This window comes from Hippopotamus amphibius, chromosome 9 (genome assembly GCF_030028045.1).
Source record: "Hippopotamus amphibius kiboko isolate mHipAmp2 chromosome 9, mHipAmp2.hap2, whole genome shotgun sequence".
Classification (NCBI taxonomy): domain Eukaryota; kingdom Metazoa; phylum Chordata; class Mammalia; order Artiodactyla; family Hippopotamidae; genus Hippopotamus; species Hippopotamus amphibius.
In genome coordinates, this window is record NC_080194.1 from 64,599,572 (window position 1) to 64,623,865 (window position 24,294).

Consider the following 24,294-nt stretch of genomic DNA (forward strand, 5'->3'; position numbering starts at 1 on the left):
CTTGACTGCCTACCTCATTTACACTGGCATGGACAGCCCCAGGGCAGCACACGTAGACTGTGGAAGGGAGGCAGCTCGCCTCTTTCTCTGTCCTGCCTCACTCAGTGTTCAGCCTACAAAGTAATTGCACTATCGCCCAATTTCTCCAATCTTGTATCCCGACACCCATCACTTAGCTCAGCAAACAAAATCCCCACAACTCACCTTTATCCACCCTTCTTAGAGCACATTAGGAAGTTTGCAAACAATAAATACTTTATTATGTCTCAAATAGTATTTTTTCCATACCACGCAGGCAACAGACCCGCTCAGGTAGAAATGTTTTCCTGATCCTTCCACTATGTTGAACTTCTCTGCCCAGACCCAGATGTTCCTCTCCCATCCTGCACAGGTACACCCTACATTTGTGTGATTTAATTCCTCTATTTTCCTAAGCATGTTACTATTTAGGTTATTTCTTGTTTCTGACTATTGTCCAAATTATGAATGCCACTTTGGGTTTTAATTCCACATCCCAGGGCTCTAATGGTCCATCAAGATTGGTATATTAAGACCTTTTTTGTCAGCTAATAAAAAGAGATAAACTAAAATACGAAGCCATGTACACATCTGATTTCTCTTATACAGAAATAAATGTGACTTGGAGTGCCAGGCTATTCTCTCTGCTTAGAAAGTAGTTTGACTCTTCCATTAACTATCAGCGGAAACCATTCTGCAGTCTACAAGGTAACCAGGAGCCCAGGACATCTCCAGGTAGCGCCCACAAAGTTGACCACTCCCTCCTGGCTGCTGGCTTTGCACCCCATATCTCTTTGGCTGCACTGTTATGCATTTGTTTTTATGCCCGCTTCTCTGGTGGCCCAGAGGCTTCTGAAGGACAGCAGTTGTGACATTCATGTTAAGTGTTTGCTATTACGGCCACAGTGCATTGTTAGAAAAAGCAAGTCAAAGTCTGCCCTGCACCAATGGTCAGCTGTAATAATCTTATACTTTCCCCGTGGCCATTTTGTGAGTTCCTTTCTTTTCAATTATTAAAGAACTGTCATCTTAAAAAATAATCTTTTCACAGATACAAATGTTTAAAAAATACTTTCTAGATATGTAACGACTCTCACCTGGGTATTTTGAGATCCACAAGTCTGCAGTTGAATAGCTGATCAATAAGCACCAAATTTTCTCCTTCCAGTTCATGAATAGCATGTTCCAGTTCTTCCACTTCCTTCCTGTGATTTGCTATCTAGTCTCAGGAAAAGAGAATGAGCGTTAGTACTTACAGACTTAGTTCTATCTAGTTCTCTATAAGTTCAACTTTTAAAAGTGTATTTGCCTGATGGGAAGACCTATCCTTTATTATTTCCTACTGGGTTTGCTCTAAGAAGGAATAGGTGGCACTTTTTCCCAGGTCATTTGCAGAACTTCATCGCATGGTTAGGCAGTTATTACTGAATGGCAGGAGCTGTCCTTTCCTACTCTTCAAAAACATCACTGGATTTATATGAGCTGGAGGCAGAGGTAAATAAGATCAGACTACTTAGTTTATCACTCTGGTATTAGTAGCTAAATTGGGCTCTATCTAAGGTTAATTATAAACAACACAGTGAAAACTATTAACACTGGAAAAAAATCTACATTATGGCATTTAAAAAAAAGAGAAATACAGGCCTAGGAGCCCTTTCTATCAGCCTCTATAGGACAAATATATTCTCTCTTGAGTGCGCTGGAGTCATTCCAAGAAATATCAGATAGATGAAACGTTGTTCATTCATCCAGGCAACTGTACTGTATGCCTACTATGTGTCAAAAACTATAGTGCACTTTGTGAACAAAGGATCAATAAGATACAATAACCTCCAAGGGTCTCTTCGCTTAATGGGAGAGTGATAGCAATAGAAAACAGTGTGATGAAATTATAATGGAAGCCGCCCAGGTGCTGTGGGAGAGACAGAGGCGCACCCTATGTCTGCCAGGTGTGAGAGGGGTAGGGGGATTTAACGGAGGAGATGACCCCTATTCCGCATCTTGAAGGCCAAGTAGAGATTCTCTAGCCAGACAGGAGGGGATATATTCTAGGCAGAAGGAGCCACATGTGTAGCGGCCCATGTGCCTTCCCTCTACATTTTGGTGTGGATAGAAATAAACTGAGAAGGGGGAGAAGCAGAAGAACTGGACAAACAGGGGAGCCAAGTAAGGCTAAAGAGTCTGATTTTTATCTCGCAGGTGATGGCAGGTCCTTCACAGACACAGCAGGCTTAATTAACGTTTACTGCAGAAATGTGGTTAACCCAAACAGGAACAGAATCTGCTGATTCTGTTGACAGAGTTCCCATCAGCCTTTAAGGAATGTATTTTCATAACTTTTGTCTAAAGAAGGTTTGATTGTGGGAAGAATATATCAAAGAATGTTACTGGACAGAACCCCCACCTTACCTCTATGCCCCCCAAAACAGCATGAGCTGTACAAGTGCTGGATTGAGCGGTGCTCATGGCAAGAAGTCAGGACCATGGAAGAATTAGAAGTAAGAGTATGAAGTAGAAAGTGGTCAGCTGGTGAGAATGACAGAAAGATAAACTGGAAAAAGTAACGTGTCCTGACAGAATATGAGGAAATAAGAAAGGCACAGGGTAGGGGTTTGGGTTCAGTAATCTCCTGTTAGGAGGTGCCAAGAGCGTAACTGAGATGAGTACTTAGAAAAAGATAACTAAGTATTTTGGAATCTGGAAGCATTCAGTATGTTACCACATGCATATCTTTTTCACATAAGTCACTTGTTAAATGCTTGAATTCTTACTATGGGTAAGGTTCTGTGCTCGAGGTAGATGGATACAAAATCCAATAACGCATGGCTCCTTCCCTCAAAAGAGGGAACAAGTATACAAATCCAGTGCACAGATATACAAATAATTGTAATAGGAAACAGTACCGGTGTCATAGAAAAGGCTCAAATATTGCTCCTGGCTTAGAGGTGGAAAGAAAAGCATATATTATTTACCAGCCTCAAACAATTTGACAAAACCATTTAAGTCCATAATTCTACATTACAGAACTAGGGGTTGGTGCTTTAGGATTTCATATTTTAAGAGATAATCAGCTTGATTACAAGCCTGAATGCCTTAAAGAAAAGTTTATAATTTTCAAATGTCAAAGGATGAGAAAGAAATTATAGTTAGAGGTTGTAAAAGAAGGAATTAATGGAATGTGTGACCTGAAGGCTTCGCATACTTGGGAGGCAGCACATGCAGTTCTTGGTCTCCTGCCAAAGCTGAGAATGAGGGCCCTTTTGTGGAGTTATGTCCAATCTTTCAAGCTACAGATGTCCTGTGACATCACCTACCCCTGCCCTGTAAAGTGCTAAGTAAGGTTCCCATCAATTGCTATCTCCCTCCCAGTCTTTTGAAATGTTAGGGAAATGAAAACTAGTTTCTTTTTATAGCTATAATAAAAAGCTTTAGATTCTCCAGTAAGAAAGTTTAAAGGAGGAAGTAGAAGATCTCTTTTCCCTCCCCACCCCTGCTTCTCCCCAAATACCCAAGAAATGTACTTAAGAAATTAGGAAAGATAATTTAGTTAAAACTATTATAAGTCAGAGACCTAGGATTCTGAATTAAATGTATGCTCTTGAAATTTTCCCCTGCAAGATCCAAGTTAGCTTTATGCCTCCTCACATTTGAAGCTGATTGCTAACCTCTTTGAATCCCTTTGTATAGTTTTTCCAGCTTTCCATTTGTTGTTAGTCTAGGTTATTTGGAAATTTGAATTTTCTTTATTCTCCTAATAAGCATGCTAAATAAAACCAGATAATAAAAGGCATGCAATGGGACATCTCATATTCTTTCCAGAGACCTAAGTTTTTGGTTATTATTGAAAGATAGTTAAATGGAGAAATATTTGGGGGAGTTTCATTGTTAAATATCCATTTTTACTCATTTTAAACATTCCTCAAAGAAATTAATTGACATTGTTCTATTTCCAAGCAATTTTCAATTCTTGTGATAGTACTTATAACCAAAATGATTTTAATTTTGTGAGTAAATTTAATAAAAGTAAAATGAATATTTATTGAAATAAAGAGGAATTAAATATATTGAATTTCCTTAAAATGATTTATTCTTTATTAGTGCTCTTTTTGCTCATGATTCAATTAGATGACATTTTTTTCTCTTTTATTTCCACTGAATTATGAGAATTAAAAAACAAAACAAAACAAAATGTAATTTGTGTCTTTAGCAGGAAGGACCAAGGCACCAAACAGACTTTTTATCAGTCAAATATAAATTTTTGTAGTCATTTTCTCTGAACCTAACAACTATGATATCTCACAAAATTTAAGATTTGAATTATTAAATTATTATCACTAGGATCATGCTGTTATATTTAATAAAAGTATAAGAACTAAGTTTTCCCCTAATATTCTTTAACTATTGAGCTCACCTTGAGTTTTTTTAATCAATACTTGTTTTTTAAAATTGAGGATTCATCTTGATTAGTTTTGGAAATAGTATGGATTCCTACTCACCAAGACTTTATAAAGGTAACTTCAAGCTAATTGTCAATATCATAGAAAGCATATTAATTTTTAAATTATTTTGTTTCCTAGATTCACCAACTCTATTCAGTCAAATGGGGGCAAAGATAAAGGAAAAAGAAGCTGATGGTGACATTTTTACCTCAGGAAACTGAGCAGATGGTGAAAAAGGAAATGAAGGAAAAGACAATCTAAGAAGAAATTTAGTAAATTATGCTTCAGGTATGTTGAGTTTGAAATGCCTTTGTGACATCTATGTGGAAATAGTTATTAAATTGTATGAGCTCTTGGTATATTTTGAAAATTAAGCCCTTTTTGGTCACCTTTTGCAAATATTTTCTCCCAGTTTGTAGGTTGTCTTTTCATTTTGTTTGTGGTTTCCTTGGTTGTGCAAAAGCTTATAAGTTTGATTAGATCTCATCTGTTCATTTTTGCTTTTATTTCTAGTGTCTTGGGAGACTGACATAAGAAAACAGTGATATGATTTATGGCAGAGAATGTTTTACCTGTGTTCTTTTCTAAGAGTTTTATGGTGCCATGTCTTATTAAGTCTTTAAGCCATTTTGAGTTTATTTTTGTGTATGGTGTGAGGATGTGTTCTGACTTCATTGATTTACATGCAGCTGTCCAGCTTTCCCAACTGCACTTACTGAAGAGACTGTCTTTTCCCCATTGTACATTCTTGCCTCCTTTGTTGAATATTAATTGTCCAAGGTGTGTGGGTTTATTTCCAGGTTCTCTCTCTCTTTTTTTAAATATGCTAAACTCTAAGGCATTGTATGCTGAATAACAGGGATAGGTGCAAAGATAAAAATCATATAGTCCAGAATAAATCAGCTAAGTTATGGCAGAGATATTAAAAAGTATGTATCTTTTTTAAAAAAAACTAGTTGAGTTTTAAGTGGTGCTTTAGGTGTTCTTTTTTTTAAGAACTTTTATTGAGATATAATTGACATACAGTAGACTGCATATATTTAAAGTGTAAAATTTGATATATTTTTTCTTATGATTAATGTATATGTGGAAATCCCAATCTCCCAGTTCATCCCACCCCAACCCTTCCCCACCCCCTCTTCCCCCCTTGGTGTCCATATGTTTGTTCTCTACATCTGTATCTATATTTCTGCCTTGCAAACTGGCTGATCTGTACCATTTTTTTAGATTCCACATATATGGATTAATATACGATATTTGTTTTTCTCTTTCTGACTTACTTCACTCTGTATGACAGTCTCTAGGTCCATCCATGTCTCTACAAATGTCCCAATTTTGTTCCTTTTTACAGCTGAGTAATATTTCATTGTATATGTGTACCACATCTTCTTTATCCTTTAATTAATCTGTTGATGGACATTTCAGGCTCTCTTTTCTGTCCCATTGATCCATATGTCTGTTTTTGTGCCAGCCCCATGCTGTTTTGATTACTGTAGCTCTTTAGTATTTTCTGAAGTCTGGGAGAGTTATGCCTCCTGGTTTGTTCTTTTTCCTGAGGATTGCTTTGGCAATTCTGAGTCTTTTATGGTTCCATATAAATTTTATGATTATTTGTTCTAGTTCAGTGAGAAATGTCATGAGTAATTTGAGAGGGATTGAATTAAGTCTGTAGATTGCTTTGGGTGGTATGGCTATTTTAACAATATTAATTCTTCCAAGCCATGAGCATGAGATATCTTTCCATCTTGAATCATCTTCAGTTTCCTTTATTAATGTTTTGTAATTCTCAGCATATAAATCTTTCACCTCCTTGATGAGGTTTATTCCTAAGTATTTTATTTTATTTTTTTGATGCAATTTTAAAAGCCATTGTTTGTTAGCATTCCCTTTCTGATATTTCATTGTTAGTGTAAAGAAATGCAACCAGTTTCTGTCAGTTAACCTTGTATCCTGCCACCTTGCTGAATTCGTTTATCAGTTCTAGTAGTTTTTGTGTGGAGTCTTTAGGGTTTTCTATATATAGTATCATGTCATTTGCATATAATGACAATTTTACCTCTTCCCTACCAATTTGAATACCTAAAGAGGCAATTTAAAACAGCAGAGAATGAAGTTAGAATGATCCTTTAGCCTTGCTCCCATCACCCAGGAGGAAGCAGAGTTCAGAGGAAGGCCAGATCAGTTTTAGGACATAAAGAAGCTTTGCACACTTGAGTGTATTGTATGAATTGTGACACCAAAAATGATTTCTGGTTATTATTGAGGTTATTTATGGTGTTCATTGAGTAACAGCTTGTAATAAGATTAGGACTCCACTTGAATTTCATTTTATCTCAGTCAGTCATGGTTCCATGCTTTTCCCATGACTTCAGCTCATAAATAAAAGTCATTTCCAGTTCAAAAAAAGTGAGAAAGAACAGTGTTTTTGTTTTTAAAAATTCCACTTACCTCTCTTTTGAGCCAGTCATTCTCCCAGATCTCTCGATAGCTGCCCTTGTCAATGAACCTTATAGCATTCTAAAAACAATTTTTTTTTCTGTATTAAAGAAGAGCTGCCACGTATCATTTCACAGTTTTAGCAATGGTGATACACAATCAACTTATCTGGTCATTTAAAATTATGTTTTGCAATTACTTTGGAAATATACCTAAAAACTTTTGGTGCAGTTATTCTTTATTATCCTATTGTATTGTTTTTGCTGATTTACATTGCCTTACAGAGGTGATTGAGAGAACTGGACAATGGTTATCCATTCAATTTGGCCTCTATTGTCACTGAATATGACTGCCATGGTGAAATCAATCATTAAGTGATCTGCTCCACGATTAAGATGGCTAAACTGCAGTGATCAAACTTTTTTCAAGCTTATGGTCACAGACGTAATTCAACATAAAGCAAAAGCACGAATAGATTATACAACTACCTTTTTAATTTGGAAGATTTCTGCATGTCAATAATAACAATATACATACTTACAAACCTAATAGCAAATAGTTTCAGGGTAGCAGGCTGTAGTTAGATAGTCTCCTGGAGAAAGGCATTTTAGACAAAGCAAACAGAAAAAGTCTTATTTTATCAGTAGGATCATAAAATATAAATTCATTTTCAGTTACTAGGATATTTACAGTTTCACCCAAAGGAACATCATAGCAGATGACAGGTTGTATTTATATGTGAGGTACTTTTATATGGATACCATGCTACAAACTGGGTAACCGAATGACACAACCAAAAGAAGAGAAATTAAGAAAAGTATTCTGACTCATAAACATGGATTGAAATAATTTAAAACTACATTAAGGGTAAATTTGTGTGAGTCTTTAGAGTAGGATGATTTGCAGTAAATTTCTTTTCTTTAAATCATGTTAATTAAACTAAGAGTGAAGCTCCATTCCCTAAGAACCAGGAAATTTTATATTTTAGCTCCAGCTGATAAGCCTAAAGCTTATTTGAACACAAAATTTTCTTTGAACAAAAGTAGGAAGTAGCTCATAATTGAATTTAGTTGACTAATGGCTTAATTCAGTAACAATGGAGTAGTGTTTTCAACTTCGGCTACATGTTAGAATCTCCAGGATATTTTGAAAAATCCAAAAGCCTAGGCAACATCCCAGGCCAATTACATGAGCATCTCTGTGGATGGGACCCAGGGCCCACCTGGGTTAAACAAATTTCTCAGGTGACTCCAATAAGCAGCCAAGGTTGCACAAAAGGATTTTAAAAGTTAACTACATAAGATGGCCAGATAAAATGAGGAAAATTCATTCACGTGAGTGGGTGTTTGCCATTATGTGGGGAGAAGAAAATGTACAGTGTAATGATTAAGAGCAATGATCTGAAGAAGACATCTTAAATCTCAATTCTGCCACAGGCGCTGGGCAAGTCACAAAGTTTCTCTGTGCCACTGTCTTCTATTAGCAAGTCTCCCCCGACAGGATTGTTGAGAGACTTTAATGTAAAATGCTAGGAAGAGTATTGGGAACAGTCTTCATTACATATTGAATGTACATACTGAAAGCATATTTGACCTACATGTGCATTTTTAATCATCTTAACTATTATCAGATCACTTAATTGTTGATTTCACCTTTTAATCATATTCAGTCACAAAGGGGCTGAATTGCACAGGCAGGCAAAACCATTGGTCAGTTCTCCACATCCTCTGCATTTGTGTAAATCAGTAAAAATCATGCAATAGAATAGTGACACTGAAAGAACAACTGAACCAACAAACACTAGCAACTGAAATTCAGTGAAGAATTTAGAAAAGACCAGACTTTTATGACTCTGAAGAAAGGATGTTTCAGATAGAGACAGTCCCAGTGGGAACCTCACTGATTTAGGAGATCGTCTGGAAACAGAGGAAGGATGGTGAAAGGAAAGAGAGTCAGATATTTTGGGCAAACCAAAGATTAGAAAACATGAATTGGAAATTACATCTCAAACATTTTTTTATATCCCCAATTTTTAAAGCTCCAGCAATGTAAAGTGTACTCTCTTAGGTTTGCATATGTAAGAAAGTACTTTTTAGACAAATTATATTTCATTTTATAATTCATCCACAATTTAATAATTTGTTGTAGCCATTATTATTATACTTAAAAATAACTGAATACTAATTTACTGAGCTCTTGCTCTTATAAGGCACTATGCTACTTAAATCATCTCAATCCTCATACTGTTGGTTAAAGGTGAATATTATTATTGTCCCTTTTCTATAGATTAGGAAACCGAAGCCCAGAAAAGTCAAGTATAAATTCAGTTTATGCACCCACTAAGTGGTGGAACTGCGATTTAAACTAAACTGCCTAACTTCAAAACCCAAGTTCCTGACCATTATAATATACCACAAGAAAGAAATGGGTGTGGAGGGAAGAGTTTTGATTTTTAAGGAAATTGAAACACAGAGAGGAGGGGGCTTGGGGTGGGTGAAATAGGTAAAGGGGATTACAAGGCACGAACCCCCAATTATAAAATAAATACCGCATGGGGATGTAATGTACAGCATAAGGAATACGGTCAGTAATAATGTTGTATGGGGAGAGATTGTTGCTAGACTTACTGTGGTGATCATTTCCTAGTATATGCAAATGTCAAATCCCTATGCAGTACATCTGACACTAACATAATATTATACATCAACTATATTGCAGTTAAAATTTTGAAATTCTGTGTGAGAAGAATAAAAATCTAGTATCAGGGAAAGAAAAAAGAAAGAAAATTGAGATATACCTCTGTGGCCCATTCTTTCTTTTGGTCCAGTTGCAACAAAGTTTCTCTGATTATTCTCTTTCTAGCATCTTCCAGGGTGATTATATACTGTTCTTTAAAGAGAAAATTAGAAACCTTAAGACCCTAGGTAAAACTATGAAGTTATAAATTTTGTCTTCGATGACCGCCCCATCTCCTTTCTACATACTTTTTTTTCCTGAATTTTTAAGATACATTCTTACTGAAGCATCTAGTACCTCCAATTAGAGGATATGCTCCAATAATTTACTAACATCTTAATGTGAATTCATTTAAGATGATATCTCTCTCATGAACATTTGTATTTTTAAAGGATTTCCTCTCCAAAAGGAGAATTTCCAACACTTTAGTGCCTGTGCAGCCTTCTACCCTTCATATCACACAGCTTCTGATTCCACAACATAAATATAAAGCGATTTAATTATGCACTTGAGTAGCATCCTGTACATCTAACTCCATCTAACTAAACGTCCAATATTCTTGGCACGTGTTTCCTGGGGCAAGAAAGACAGAATGAGGAGAGGAGAGGGAGAAGAGGGGCTATAAAAGTCAGTAGACCTGTTCTGAGTTGGGCTCAGAAAAAGAAGGGAGAACAGAGATGTAGAAGTACAGGATTCTCTATCCTCTCCAGATTTTCTTATGTCATAAATGTCAGAACTGAGAGAGCAAAGGATCATAAAATTGGGGGCCTTGAAAGACGCTGAGAGATCATACCATCAACACTCCTGTTTAAGGAAAGCAAAATGTAGTGACACTAAGGCTGCTTAAGAGAGTGAAGAGCAATGAACCTCAATAAATGAGTCCAGCTTATTCATTCTTTTATTCAACAAATCATCATCAACTTCTTTTTAGGTGCATAACACTATGTAAGGCACTGGAAATATTACCAAATAAGAGACAAAACTTCTGCCCTTATGACATGTACATCCTAGCGGGGAAGCCAGTGAATAATATTTCAGGTGGGGAGGTGTGTGATGAAGAAAAACTAAAATTCTCTGTTTTAGATAGGGTGATCAGAGAAAGCTTTTCGGAGGAGGTAACATCTGAGCAAAGACTGAATACAGTGAGGTAGTCAGCAGCGTGCAACAGGAGGGCAGTGTACCCTCCAAATCTGAGACTCATCAAAGTTAGTTGTGCATTATAATATCTATGTTATACGTCCCCATTAAATGTTTTTTATTTATAACATGTGAAGGATAATTACTTGGAAGACAGTATCTTCCCACACAAATGATGTCGACAATTACGGTTGCTAGATTTCTGGACTGGTCCACAGAGACCCATTTAACATTCTGTAATGAAACAATAGTATTGTACTAAGAGGGCTGTAGAACACAACTGCCATTTGAAGACATTATTTCAAAGGGAAAAATTTCCCCACAGACCAAGTCAACCAAAGCTGACTCTAGGAACTCTCAGGGTTCTTAGGCTACAGGGAAGGAGATCTACAGGTCTGGTCTTTCCATAGTTTAGAGCCAACTTAAGGCTCTGGAAAGCGGGGCAGGGAGTGAGGCAGGAGTTATTCAGCCCTCCTTGTGCTCTGTACTGGCATAACCGCTTCCCCTATTCATGGAAAACTCTGAGCAGAGGGTAGAAACTTCTCTTCCATATCTTTCTACTACTGCAGTCTCTGAGACACAACAGATATTGAAAAGTATTTTGAAGAAAATGAACTTTGTCCAACTGCAACTCTTTGGCGGGCAGTGATCTGAAGCTTCAGTGCCAGGATAGAAGCAGCAAACGATGGCAACTTTTGTGAGGAGGGAAAGGGGAAGTCAAAGGAGGGAAGGGGAGAGCTCTCCCAGGCTGTGGAGTGGTCAGAAACGGGGCAGGACCTGTCACTTCCTACCTCTAAGAGAGCTGGAACAAGAGTGGCTGAGGTTTATAAACAAGAGTTCATTGCGTTTTGGGTCTAGTCTAACTTGACATATGGAGAATAAGAAAATGGACATCTTCATTATTCCAACCTACACGTGTGTGTGTGTGTATCTCCCATTGTTTTCTTAATCTCATTCGAAGTAACTGCTTGAATGTTTTAATCATTCCAATCTCATTTCTCATGGAATTTTTTTTTTTCACTTCAGGACCTAGTCCACTAGACTAATGCTAGGTATTCATTTAAAACTTCTACCCCATAAAATACAACAATCAATCTAAAAGTTGCAATGTATCAGGAATTGAGCTATAATGGATTTTACATTCTTAGTATCTGAAAACACCATAAAAACTAGAGTTTGATAACATTAAATATTAATTCTTTGCTGTAAATCATAATTATGAAATACACTCTGGCTAAAGTTGCAGTTCTCTCTCTTGCCATATTAACACTGAAAAAGCAATGATAACATCCAACTCTGTTCCAAATTCCATATAAAACTCTATGGACTGTTTTTCTTCTTAAAAGCAGAGTAGCTAGCACAATGGAAGATGTGAAAATCTCATTATCCTTTGAAATTCAGATGATCCTTCAGGTAGCAACTATTAACCACACATTTGTGAATTCAGCCAAAGAAACTGGGAGTATGTAAAAGTCTCCTTGCCAAAAAAGTTTGGGAGATTATGACTTTGTGCCTGTAGACTCCTGGCTGCTCAGATGCCCTGTCTAATATGGTCACTTCTCAGAAGCTGACTGCACTTCTCAGAAGCTGAAGCTTGCTTTGCACTCTTCCCCTTTCCCTGCTGTGTCTGGCTCTGCTTTGGCTCTGCTCCACAGCTTTTTGGGAGTCTGTTGCTTACTCTTCACACACTTCTGGGTGTCTTACAGCTTCACTGTGCTAATCCTCTTCTGTGCTGGTGGCTTCCTTCCAGCCCCCTCTGGAGAACACTGAGCAGGGGCAGGTGGCAACACTGGCCACATAGCGATTTCTTCAGGCAGCGTGTGTGTTAGAGAGCCCTCCCGACCTCACTGCATCACAGAGCTGCATCACAGAACTGGGAGGACTATTTGAAGCATATGGCTTTGGGTCTGACACACACCTGGGTTCAAATCCCATTTTCCACTACTTACTAAATTTGTGAGTTTAGTTAAGGCAATTAACTTCTCCAGGCCTCTGTTTCTTTATCTTTAAACTGAGCACAATTGTATCCAACTCAAAGGAACTTGTAAGAGTTGGATGAGATAAGGTACAGAAAAGCAGGTGCTGGGACTGTGAGTTCTCTTGGTGATCACTGAGGTACTCTCATTTTACAGATGAGGAAACTGGCATTCAAACAAGTGGACTTGAACTCAAGTCTTTTAACTCACTGTTAGTATACAAAGAAATTTTTAAGGATCCCTGTCCCATGAACCTGGTCAAGGACAAAAGTAAAAACTCTCTGTGACTCTAATATCTGATGATTTGTAATAACCCCATACTTTCTCTATTCCTGGGCCTAATCTAAGGTTCCCTTTCCTTTTATTGAAAGAGCCTTGCCCTGGATATATTGGTGACTGTGTTTTCTACACCTGACATCTGTCAGTATCCTGACATCTCCTTCTAGCTGAAGTTCAGGGAAGCAGCTCCAGGCATGTCCTCCCCATCCCCGCTTGGGCTCAAGGGCTACTGAATAAGGTTGGTTGGACAGCTGAGCAAAGAATGGTTTGTGCTGGGGCCAACCGATGACCCATAAGGAGGCATGGACAAAGGTCTTTGGTCATCTTTCACTAGGTGGGTGATCATACCAGCTCTTTTCAGAATCTGGGCTGGAGAATACTGCAAGAATTGGTCTGTGGGAAGCCAGAAGAGAATGGGGACAGGCAAACAGAGCAAAGCAGAGGGGCCGCGAGAGGGGTCGTCACAGACCATGAATGACAAATGTAGGCAGGACTACCCCCAGAGCCACCACTGATCTGATAGCTTTCTGTTTCCATCTTCAGTCCTCCCATTCCTCGACACAACTGTTGCATCCAACAAACATGACCATGGGACATTAAGAAAACTTATTGTTCTCTCTTCCCTTTAAAATTCAAACTGTGAGGCTAGTGACCCTCTCTCAATAAGATACATGGCAATCCTATGGCTTTTCTGGTTCCTTTGTGATAATAAAATATCTTCTAATCAGAAATTAATATATCTTGTCTTTATAATAATCAAAATTTCAAGCTTCAAAGTTATGGCTGTTCCCTTCCTAACTTAAACTTACCACCATTTCTTCTGACTTGAACTTCTGTTCCTCCTCCCTCAGGGCTGAAGGACAGCATGGAAAGGGACAAAAAAGCCCTCACAACCAATTAAAAAAAAAAAAGCCCTCACTTGACTGATACTATCTCAAGCTAATGTCCCACTTTCTGGGTCTAGTCGGCATTTAAGATTCATTCTCCTCTCTTGGGGGTGTTTTTATAGGTTCTTTGGAGGACCACCTTCCCCAACTCTAGTTATATTTCACCTGCATGCCCTTGATGCAGGGGACATACTGTCCTTGGAGGTTGGCTAATGACTTTTCCTTTGGTCTCTGGGTCTCAGTTTCCTCCTCCCTCCCACATATACAGTAGCCTATTTCTCTGTTGGGACAGCATCACCCCCTCTCATCAGCCCTCAGGCAAGATTTAACAGGACTGCATACCAGCTCTCTTTCACAACAGCTCCACAGGAAACACTCCTTCACTCCTTGCCACAACAAAGTCTGGAAGTGGGGGCTGCTACAGACTGAATGTTTGTGACTCACCCCCACCCCCCAAATTCTTATGTTGAAACTTAATCTCCAGTGAACTGGTATTTGGGAGGTCATTAGGTCAGAAGGGTGCAACCCTCATGAACAAGATTAGTGCCCTTATGATAGAGGCCCCAGGGAGCTCTCTTGCCCCTTTTACTTCATGAGGTTACAGCAAAAAGATGGAGTCTATGAACCAGGAAACAAGTTCTCACCAGACACTGAATCTGTCGGTGCCTTGATCTTGACTTCCCAGGCTCCATAACTGTGAGAAATAAATTTCTGTTATTTATAAGCCACCCAGTCTATGGTACTTTGTTACAGAGACTCAAATGGACTAAGACACAGGCCCAGCCCAGGGCAGCAGCTGCTTACCTCTTCTTTGCTCTGATGTTAGAACAATTTCCTAGTCAGCCACTTATCCCATAGATTTTTCAGGCATGAGTCATAAACTAGATCTAAGTGTCCCCCAAACTGCAGGGAACACAAGTCGAAAAATCTGAATTTCTTTAAAGACCTTCTGTCTTGATTTGAGATGAAAGAGGAATTACCCTTCACCTGCCCCTTTGGGGTACAGTGTACAACTTATAGCACACCAAGAGCTCTTTCCAAAAACTGTGCCCTTATTTCTAACAGTCTTTTTGTGGCCTCCTAAACTTCTTTTATAGACTGGAATTCAGTGGTTGAAGGTGCGAAACCAGTTTTCTGCCTCATCATATTGGCAGTCTGCATGGTGGTATCTCACTTTACTTTGAAATGTGGTATCCATTATATAGATACCCAGATTTAAACTGAGACTAAAAAAGTTTCATTTTAATATCACATTTCACTTACAATAAAATCCCTTTCTTCTAAAGTACTTGTTCCTTGCAATTAAAGCAGTCTAGCTAAGACAAACTCCATGATCACGGGTGTGGGAGGATAATTCTAAAAAAGTCATGGAAGAAGGAGGGAAGTGGGAGAAAAAGAGGGGATGGTGGTTGTAAGACTTCAGATAAATTGATTTAGGAATTCTGCTCATATTCATTGTGTCCAATTAGTGGCCCCCAAAGTGCTTTAATCGTCCCCAGGCAGAATTACTGCTGCATGGTTAGAAGTGCCTAAAACTAATGGCAAGGGCTTCCTAGGTGGCACAGTGGTTAAGAATCTGACCGCCAATGCAGAGGACACGGGTTCGATTCCTGCTCCAGGAAGATCCCATATGCCGTGTAGCAATTAAGCCTGTGCGCCACAACTATTGAGCCCGTGTGCCACAACTACTGAAGCCCACGTGCCTAGAACCCGTGCTCTGCAACAAGAAAAGCCACAGCAACGAGGAGCCCATGCACCATGACAAAGAGTAGCCCCCACTCGCCGTAACTAGAGAAAGCCCATGTGCAGCAGCAGAGACCCAACACAGCCAATAAATAAATAAATTTATAAAATTTAAAAAAATATAAAACTAATGGCAAATAAGATAAGCCCATAACAGCCATTTTCCCATGACATCTAAAACTGGCTATACACCATGCCTCATCCAGCAGCACATGAATGTTATTACTACCATCCCAAAGTTGGATGCAACAGCGTGAAATTTTTCAGCTCAAAGAAATCATCCAAATTTCTAATCAGGATAATGGGTTAAGTTTATATGAGACGATCACCCTTCCTGCTTAAAAACTATAAAATAAAAGGAATGCTGGCAAAATTATTTTAAAAATGGTAAACAAACTAGAACAATAACAATTTTTAAGGTGTGGTATTGTTGCACAAATATGAAGATCCATGGAACAGAATAGAAAAGACAGAACGATCCAAATACACATGGGAAATGAAAGTATGATAAAGTTACCATTTTGGATCATAGCGTAAAAATGGCTTATTTAATAGATGATGTTGGGACAAATGGAAAACCATCTGGCAAAAAATAAAGTTGGTTTCCTACCTCACACACAAAAAATCAGAGATTTAAATATAAAAACGAAGCCATAAAAAATTCTAGAAGAAAATATTAGAGAATGTATTCATAATCTCAGAAATCATAAAATCAAAGACTGATAAATTGGGCACTATAAAACTACAAAATTCCTCATACAAACTGCACAAACAAAAGACAAATGACAAATGGGAAAAATATGTGCACCATTTATCACAAAGAGCTAATTTCCTTGAAATGTAAAGTGCTCCACAGTGCAATAGAAAAATGGGCAAAGGATGTGAACAGAAAGAAACTCATATGATTCTTGAACTTATAAAAAGATATTCACTGTCACTTATACTAAGAGAAATGGAAATTAAAGCTACAATGAGATACCATTTTCTAGATTTAAGGCTGGCAAAGAACAAAAAGGTGGAGCACATCCCCTTTTGTTGAAGAAGTGGGAAAACAGGCATCCTCATCACTCCAGCAGGAGTACACTTGGTACAACCTCTATGGAGGGCTATGCCTATCAGAATAAAACTGAATGGGCTATTTGGGCCAGCCATTTCCCTTTAGAGATACACATAAATGAAATTTTATATATATATATATATATATACACACACATGCACACACACACAAAGGTATTCATCTCAGTAAAATAAGATTGTGTGAGGATAATCATTGCAGTATTATTTGTAATAGTAAAAGTCAGGAAAAACCTAAATGCTTATGAATAGGAGATTGGTTAAAAAATTATGGTACAACAAAATAAAGTAGCCATTGGGAGGATGAGGAAGTATTAACATGTACTCCTCTATAAGGCTGTCCCTACTGTTACATGTAAGAGCAAGTGAGAAATTGCATCTGTAGCGTGCTGCTTGTGACATATATATATATATATATACTGAAACATGCACAGAACCTTTCTGAAAGGTTACATAAGGAACTAGTAATAGTGTTTTTATCTAAAGAGAGGATGTCAGTGGCTGGGGGGTTGACAGGGATAGGAGGGTGTCCCTCTCACTCTCTTCTTTTGGGAAGGAGAATCTTTTGAAAAATTTGGGGCCAAACTTACATTCCCATCATGGTGCAGAGGCCCTGAGCTGAGAAACTTACGTAAAAATTGGTCTAGAAGCAGACTGACTGGTCAGAGCCTCAGAGGGCATAATGGCCCCTCACGAACCCTCCTTCCACAAAACAGAGCACCACTGCCAGCTGGGCGCAGAGCTGCCATCCACCCACAGTGTTCTTTCAGGCCAGATTTCTCCCTTTGTTCGACCCTATGACTTTCTTGTCTCTGAGTCTCTGGTGTTCTTTTAGCCACTATGCTCGGCCTCAGGGACAGACAGGTGGCCTTATGGCTCCCAGATCTGGTCCTGGTACGATTCATTACGCCCGATGCCATCCTGCTCCCATACCCTCTTCGCCTCCTGTCTCATGTTTGTTCTCCAGTTTTTTCCCAATTACAATTTAGCACTTACTTGGCCATTTTTCTATAATGATTCTGGGCAGGCTGCCTTAGCTTGCCTCAGGTGAATTCCTTCTTTAATATAACCCCTTCCCAGGACCTCGGTGGAATTGGCCCAGACCCAGGTGTGAGAGCACACAGATACTACCCACTGAATGAAGCCTCTTTCTCAAAGTCAGCCTCAGGGTTTCTGCACGCACACAGACACACACACCCATCCCTTTACTTCCCCTTCTCCATTTCATAGGTGGTCCTGGAATAGTTTCTCTACTTCCTCCCTGCACCCTATCCTTAGGCTCGCAGTGCTTGTGCTGACAGCAGAGACTAATGGATGATTCGGGGGTACCTGTTTCTTTCTTCCACCAAATGTCTGCCCCCTAAAGATTTTTTTTTTATTGAATCTGAACCAGCTTTCTTGCAACTGACCTGACATTTTCTCAGCATTCTCTTTAACTCTGTCGATGTCATTCTGCAAGGAGGTAATGAGTTTAGCATGTTGTTCACGCCCTACATTCTTGTATTCCTCCCAATATTCTTTCTCACTGAGCTTCTCAAGAAAGAGTTTCTCAGCACTGTTTATTTGGATGCGCATATCTGTTGAAAGAAAATCAAGACTTTGTGTCATTTTTATCATCCTTGCAACCATTATATGTTGCAATCTGCGTTGGTGAGGTTAAGGTCTGATATGAAAATATCAACTCATAAATACTATTTTATATCTACAATTTAGGGAAATCTAAACTATTCAAACTATTGTTTACCTATCCCTCACGGTTCAAAATCTAAGTAAAAGTTAAACTTCCAATTATAAAGTAGATGCGTGGCTTGGGGCTGTGACAGAGCTATAATATGCAATTAACCTATACGCCTAGGGACCCACAAGTTTATATTATGCCTGCGATAGCTTGGTAAGCAGCCCGTTTTGTAAAATATATTATGTCGCATGTTCTTTTTATTAGTAAATTGTCATTTTTCTGGTCATTATGTCTCTGGGCAGAGTGATTTCAACTTATATCCTTCTGCAGTCTTGGAGACCATTTTCGTAAGTTGTTTGATTCCATCATTTAAAGTTCAATTGTTTGAGCTTCCCTTGTGTGAGATGATAGCATATGAGAGTCATAATAAGCTGTCTTCCCCTGTCCCCACAGAGTAAGACTTCAAAGTGAAAGATAAGCTCCCCAGTTAAATATGTACAAATGTGGAGCTGTCTGAACCATATAACCAGCACATATAACCGGTACACATACTGGTGTACTTACTACACATGATGCTCTACTCAGTCTTTAGGTTGAGTATCATGCTGCTGAATATTCTGGAAAAGGAAGCATTACAAAAAGCCAAGCTCAATGAATTTAACGGCTATGCAGCTCACTGCCGCATGCTGTCTCTTTTGAGACCTCCTGAGGGCAAGACCACATCTTATTCACCTCTGTCAGCCCAGCACTTAGCACAGAGTCTGGCAGTTAGTTGGTGCTCAATAAATGTTTATGGGATGACTGACGCATCCTATTTAGGCCAGAGAGATGTTCTTTCATGCAAAGGTCCAGAAGGTCTCCAGACATGTCTTTTTCCAAGACATGATAATAAGATATTTTTAATATACATATATATTTAATATATACATATTAAAAATATAAGAATTTAACTCCCTTAACAAATGGCACTTGTTATTGTCATTAAACAGTTAAGGACACTGCACCCCAGTGAGCAGCTGTTCCCCCATTGTGAGCAGACGGCTGCCGTCTCAGCCCTGCACCACGTTCCGTCTTTGGAGGGGAGGGTTGGTTGATGTCGTGAAGCTTTTGGAAGAGAGGTGGGTGTCGTGGCTGTTGCTCTACTTTCTGAGAGCCCCTCTCTCCCTTCCATTCTAGTAACACGTCTCCTATCCCTTGTCATGTAAGTAGACAGATTACAGTTGCCCCTTCTCCTGGCCACAGGGATTGGTCCAGGGCTGAGCATGTGCCTCAAGCTAGGCACATACTCAGAGTCCTTCCCTAGAAAAATTTTCACTGAAACTGGTGGAAAACTTGTCTCTTTTGTCTCCACTTTGAGGTTATAAGGATGTGAAATCAGAGTTGCCTATGGCCAGAGTTCCAGCCTCAAGGCGGGGGGAACATTCTCAGAAAAAGGAGCCAACGTTCAGGGGGAAGGCGGAGAGAGAAGGGTAAAAGGAGCAGCGGGGGCAGGGGCAGGGGGTGGGAGGAAAAGAGGGAGGGTGATGAAGGGGGAGAGAGAGGGAGAGAGAAATGGAGCTGAGCTCTGACAGCAGGCGACGCACTGGGTCCAGGTCAGCAGCACCCTGCCTTTGTTGGTTACACGAAAAAATGAACACCTTCTTTATGCTGGGACTAGTTTGGGTTGGATTTCTATCCCTGCAACTGAAAGAGTCCTAACTAAACACTGGAAAAAGGGAGTTTCGTCAGCACCTCTCAAACTTTACTGTGCACAGGAATCCCTTAGGATCTAGCCCAAATGCAGATTCTGCTTTAGCAGGTCTGGAAGGGTCTGAGGTTCTGCACCATCACAAGTTTCCAGGCGAACCAAGCTGCTGCTCCACAAACCAAAATGAGGTGCAAGTGACTACGTGGTACGAGATGTCACTGCCTCGGAGATCCTTTGTAGACACATCTGTTCTCTCCCTTTCCCCCTCTTCCTCAGCATCTGTGGGCTTCTTTCTTCCTTGGGCCACTGCACATGCCCAGCCCTCCTGTTCTTCTTAGTCACCCGGCACAACCCCAGATTTGTATGACACACATACCCCAGTGCTCAGCCCAAACCACAGACAGGCACACCTCCGCTAATTGGGCCCATTCCCTTGAAGGCAGTTTAGTGAGCACACCTAAGTATCTGCTTTGGTCTCATACCCATCTCAAGGGACCTCTTAAAGCATTCCTTACAAATATAAGCAGAAGTCTCCTAGAAAGGAGTCTGGCCAGAAAATACATCTACCACCACATGACATCACGGTTGCCCACATAGGGAATTGGCAGGAGGAGGCTTATGGGAAAGTTTTAGAGACCCCCGAAAAATGAAGTTTGCTGATTGACATTTGGTCTTGGTAACTATTTCATTCGAAACAAATATCTATGAATGGAGTGCCTGCTCTGTGCTAAGTGCTTGGGTAAGCAGGCTCTCTGAAATGCTTGGGGAAATTCAAGAAAATCTAGTCCCTTTTTTTGCTTCTCAGATTCTAGTACTGCTTCCTTTTAGCACTGAATTCTTTCCCCTGTTTTCCAGCTTCCTAGCAGAGATGGTATTTATAGAGGTTCTGGCAAAAGCTTTAGAAACCTGAGCAGCAAGTTTATGATGAAGGGATAGGAACTTTTTTTTTTTTAATGCATACTCAAAACTGTGGGTGACTACCCTCAAGACCCTGGTACTTGTGAGCCCATGACAAGACTATGTCCTGGGTCTTTCATCTTCTGTACCAGCATCACTTTTATCCACGTCCTACAAATTTCCCCTTTTCCATTTCTAATCCCTCTTTCCCCATCTAAATAGGGGGCTTAGCTCCCTTAGAGATATTGGGGATGGGGAGGAAGCTTCATGGTTATACTCACCTTATCATTCCCAAGTCTGAACTGAGGCTGAAGCCAGTGAAGACACCAAACAAGAGAATTTCCCAAAAATAGAACAGATTCCCACTGCAGGGAGTGCAGGCTGGCACCTAACAGGATACTGTCTGGTGTTAAGGGTCAGATGGTTTCTTCTGTGTTTGTTTTTGATCACTGCCCTTACTCCTCCTCCTCACTTGGCTTCAGTATCTCTGCCCACTTCATTATTTCCCTCTTTCGTCCACTTACCCATATGTGTTTGTGATTGTGGTGATAATGACGTCATTTGAAATATGTTCACAGCATTTTGGACATCTTAGGAGACAAAAGCATTAATATGTTCAAGAAATAACTTGATACAGTTTAAGATAACTTTCTAAGTTCCTAAATCACCTTTCAAGTTTTGTTCCTGGTCTCTTTCAAACTTCCATTTTTCCTTCATTGCTTTTTCAACTTCATCTCTTGTTATAACTGCTAATCCCTCTGACTTCTCTTCACTCAGTTCCTTTAGCAGGTTCCGTATGTGCCAAATCTGTTCATCCTTTAAGCGTTTATTCTGTCATGAATATCAACAGTTGTTAATTACATCTGCTGAAGTATTTCTATTGCTGTCCCTCAAAATAGAGTCACACATTGAGGTTTGCAAAATGAGAAATATTTAATGAAGTAAGCTATTCAATAATATCTCTAAAGAGTATATGGAATAGGGAAGACTCAAAATAAAATTAAACCCATCATCACAGTAATCATTGAAGAGAAAGTTACATATTAAAACCTGTGTTATTAATCTTCCAGTCTATCATCCTATCATAGGATCAATGAACATTAAAATTGGATTTCAGAGGTCAGTTTCCTCAACTCCCACAAACACGTTTCTCTTCTAGGAAACCTCATTCATTAAGTCAATATTAACAGAGCATCTACCACATGCCAGGTAGTCTGCTAGACACTAGGAATATATCAGTGAACAAAATAGACAAAAGTAGTGCTCTTGTGGAATTTACGTTATTCTTTGAGTGTCTCACAAATGACCCTAATTCTCTTGTTCTGGGGTGATGGTCACTCACTATTTCAGTGTACCCCACTTGAAGTACAGACTCTGTTCCTCTTGCAAATATCCCACCTATGCTTCCAAGTTTCTTATTTAATCAACTTAGAGTTTATTCTTGCCCTTGCTAGCTTATTATGTATACGTAGAAATATTCTCCTGTGTGTGAACTTAATACGTTTTCATTGTAATTTTCTTAGCCTCCCTTTAAGTTCTAATCCTCACTTCCCTGGTGTCTCTCCTTCAATTTCTTAAACCTAATAAAATGTATATACTTAAAATATTCTAATACTTCTTTTAAAAATTACTTTTCCTATAACTTAACATTCTGTTTACTATAGCTTTTTCAATGTGATAAAAGTTGAGGTAAACAGCAAGCTGACAAAAAAAACACAAAAAACAAAAAACAAAACAAAACTTTAAAAGAAAGCTGGAGATGAGATGTCCATAGGGAGCTTTGAAAGCTCTGACGTATTCCTGGGAATCTAAACGGCCACATGCATTTAATAACATCAATATTGAACTTCCCAAATCCTGTATGAATTTCAAATAGAAACAAAACGTGTATGACAATGTTACAAAATTCACGTCAGAAAAATTATTTTGAGATACCTACTAAAATAAATTTTACTTAAATATATCCACCAATATGCTAAAAAAAGATGTATACCTTACAAAGTGAAGTAAATTTATTATTTGAGGTAAGAAAAATTATCACAATAAAATAGAAAAAAAGGAAATTTAGTAATTAAGCTACAAAGAACAGATTAATTTTCTTTTGTTAAAAGGCCTCTTTTGAGTTTTTAAGACTCACAAGAACAAGAATAGAAGTTGCCAAAACAGGACACACAGTTCACATTTGCTATTCACCCAGATTTCCCCAATGAAAACATCTTATCTAATGATAGCACAGTATCAGAGCCAGGAAATTGACATTAGTACAATGTTATTAACTGAACTAGAGACTTTATTTGGATTTCACCAGCTTTTTTTTTCTTTAGTGTATAGTTGTGATATTGTAATTTATAAGAAATATATTTATTTGGTCATTCAGATGACTAAAACATATTTCTTAGCTATATTTGGTTTTCACCCATAGTTCCTGGAATAGTGCCCAAAACCCTTGCAACTTTCTGCCATCACAATTGGGTTTATGTTAATGAAAGTGACTTGTGAATCCCACAGGTGGGGAGAGAGGGCAGGGGTGTGGTTGCCAGGAGAACCAACCATGATTTCCAGGGAAGGGAGAAGGACTTGAGGTTGAATCAGCCACTACTGGCCATGTCGATCATGATTATGTAATGAAGCCTCCATTAAAACCCCAAATCAGGAGCATCTTTTGGTCCTTTTTCAGAGAGCTTCCATGTGCTACTGTGCCAGGCCCCAAGCTCCATAAGGAAAGTAGCTCCTTTGTTCAGGACTTTGCTCTATAGATCTTTTCATCTGGCTATTGATTCATATCCTTTAATATCTTTTTTATGATAAATCAGTAATCTAGTGAGTAAATGGGTTTTCATGAGTTCTGTGAGCCATTCCAGCAAATTAATTGACTCTGAGGTGGAGGTGGGGGGTGGGGGCAGGTTGTGTGTGCAAACCTCTGTTTTATAGCCTGTCGGCCAGAAGTACAAGTAACAACCTGAACTTGCAACTGGCATCTGAAGTGGAGGGTAGTCTTGTGTGACTGAGCCCTTTACCTGTGGAATCTGATTCTATCTCCAGGTAGGTAGTATCAGAATTGAGCTGAACTCTCAGACAACCTGCTTATGTCTGAGAACCGCTTGTTGGTGAGGGGAAGCCTCCACACACACAAGCTGGAATTGGGTTAGGAACCCTTTTCCACAGGATTATGAATTCTGTCACATATACACATGAGAAGCATCACCATGAAGATGGCATTTGAAGCCATGATGTTAAATAAGATGATCCAGAGAGAGTTTAGAGTGAAAAAGAAGAGTTGAGATCAGAAGCTTGGAAAAAAAACAAT

At 39.0% G+C, this 24,294-nt stretch overlaps 1 protein-coding gene across 1 annotated transcript in view; it reads right to left on the reverse strand.

The window, feature by feature from the left end:
* Positions 1 to 24,294, reverse strand: part of CCDC83 (coiled-coil domain containing 83) — a 49,971-nt gene that overhangs the window by 7,194 nt on the left and 18,483 nt on the right. The window contains exons 4-8 of the mRNA XM_057695432.1: positions 21,656 to 21,818; positions 18,135 to 18,302; positions 9,691 to 9,782; positions 6,906 to 6,974; positions 1,116 to 1,237 (exon numbers count right to left, since the gene is read on the reverse strand). Coding sequence (XP_057551415.1) covers positions 1,116 to 1,237; positions 6,906 to 6,974; positions 9,691 to 9,782; positions 18,135 to 18,302; positions 21,656 to 21,818 — 614 coding nt within the window. The remainder of the gene's footprint in view (positions 1 to 1,115; positions 1,238 to 6,905; positions 6,975 to 9,690; positions 9,783 to 18,134; positions 18,303 to 21,655; positions 21,819 to 24,294) is intronic.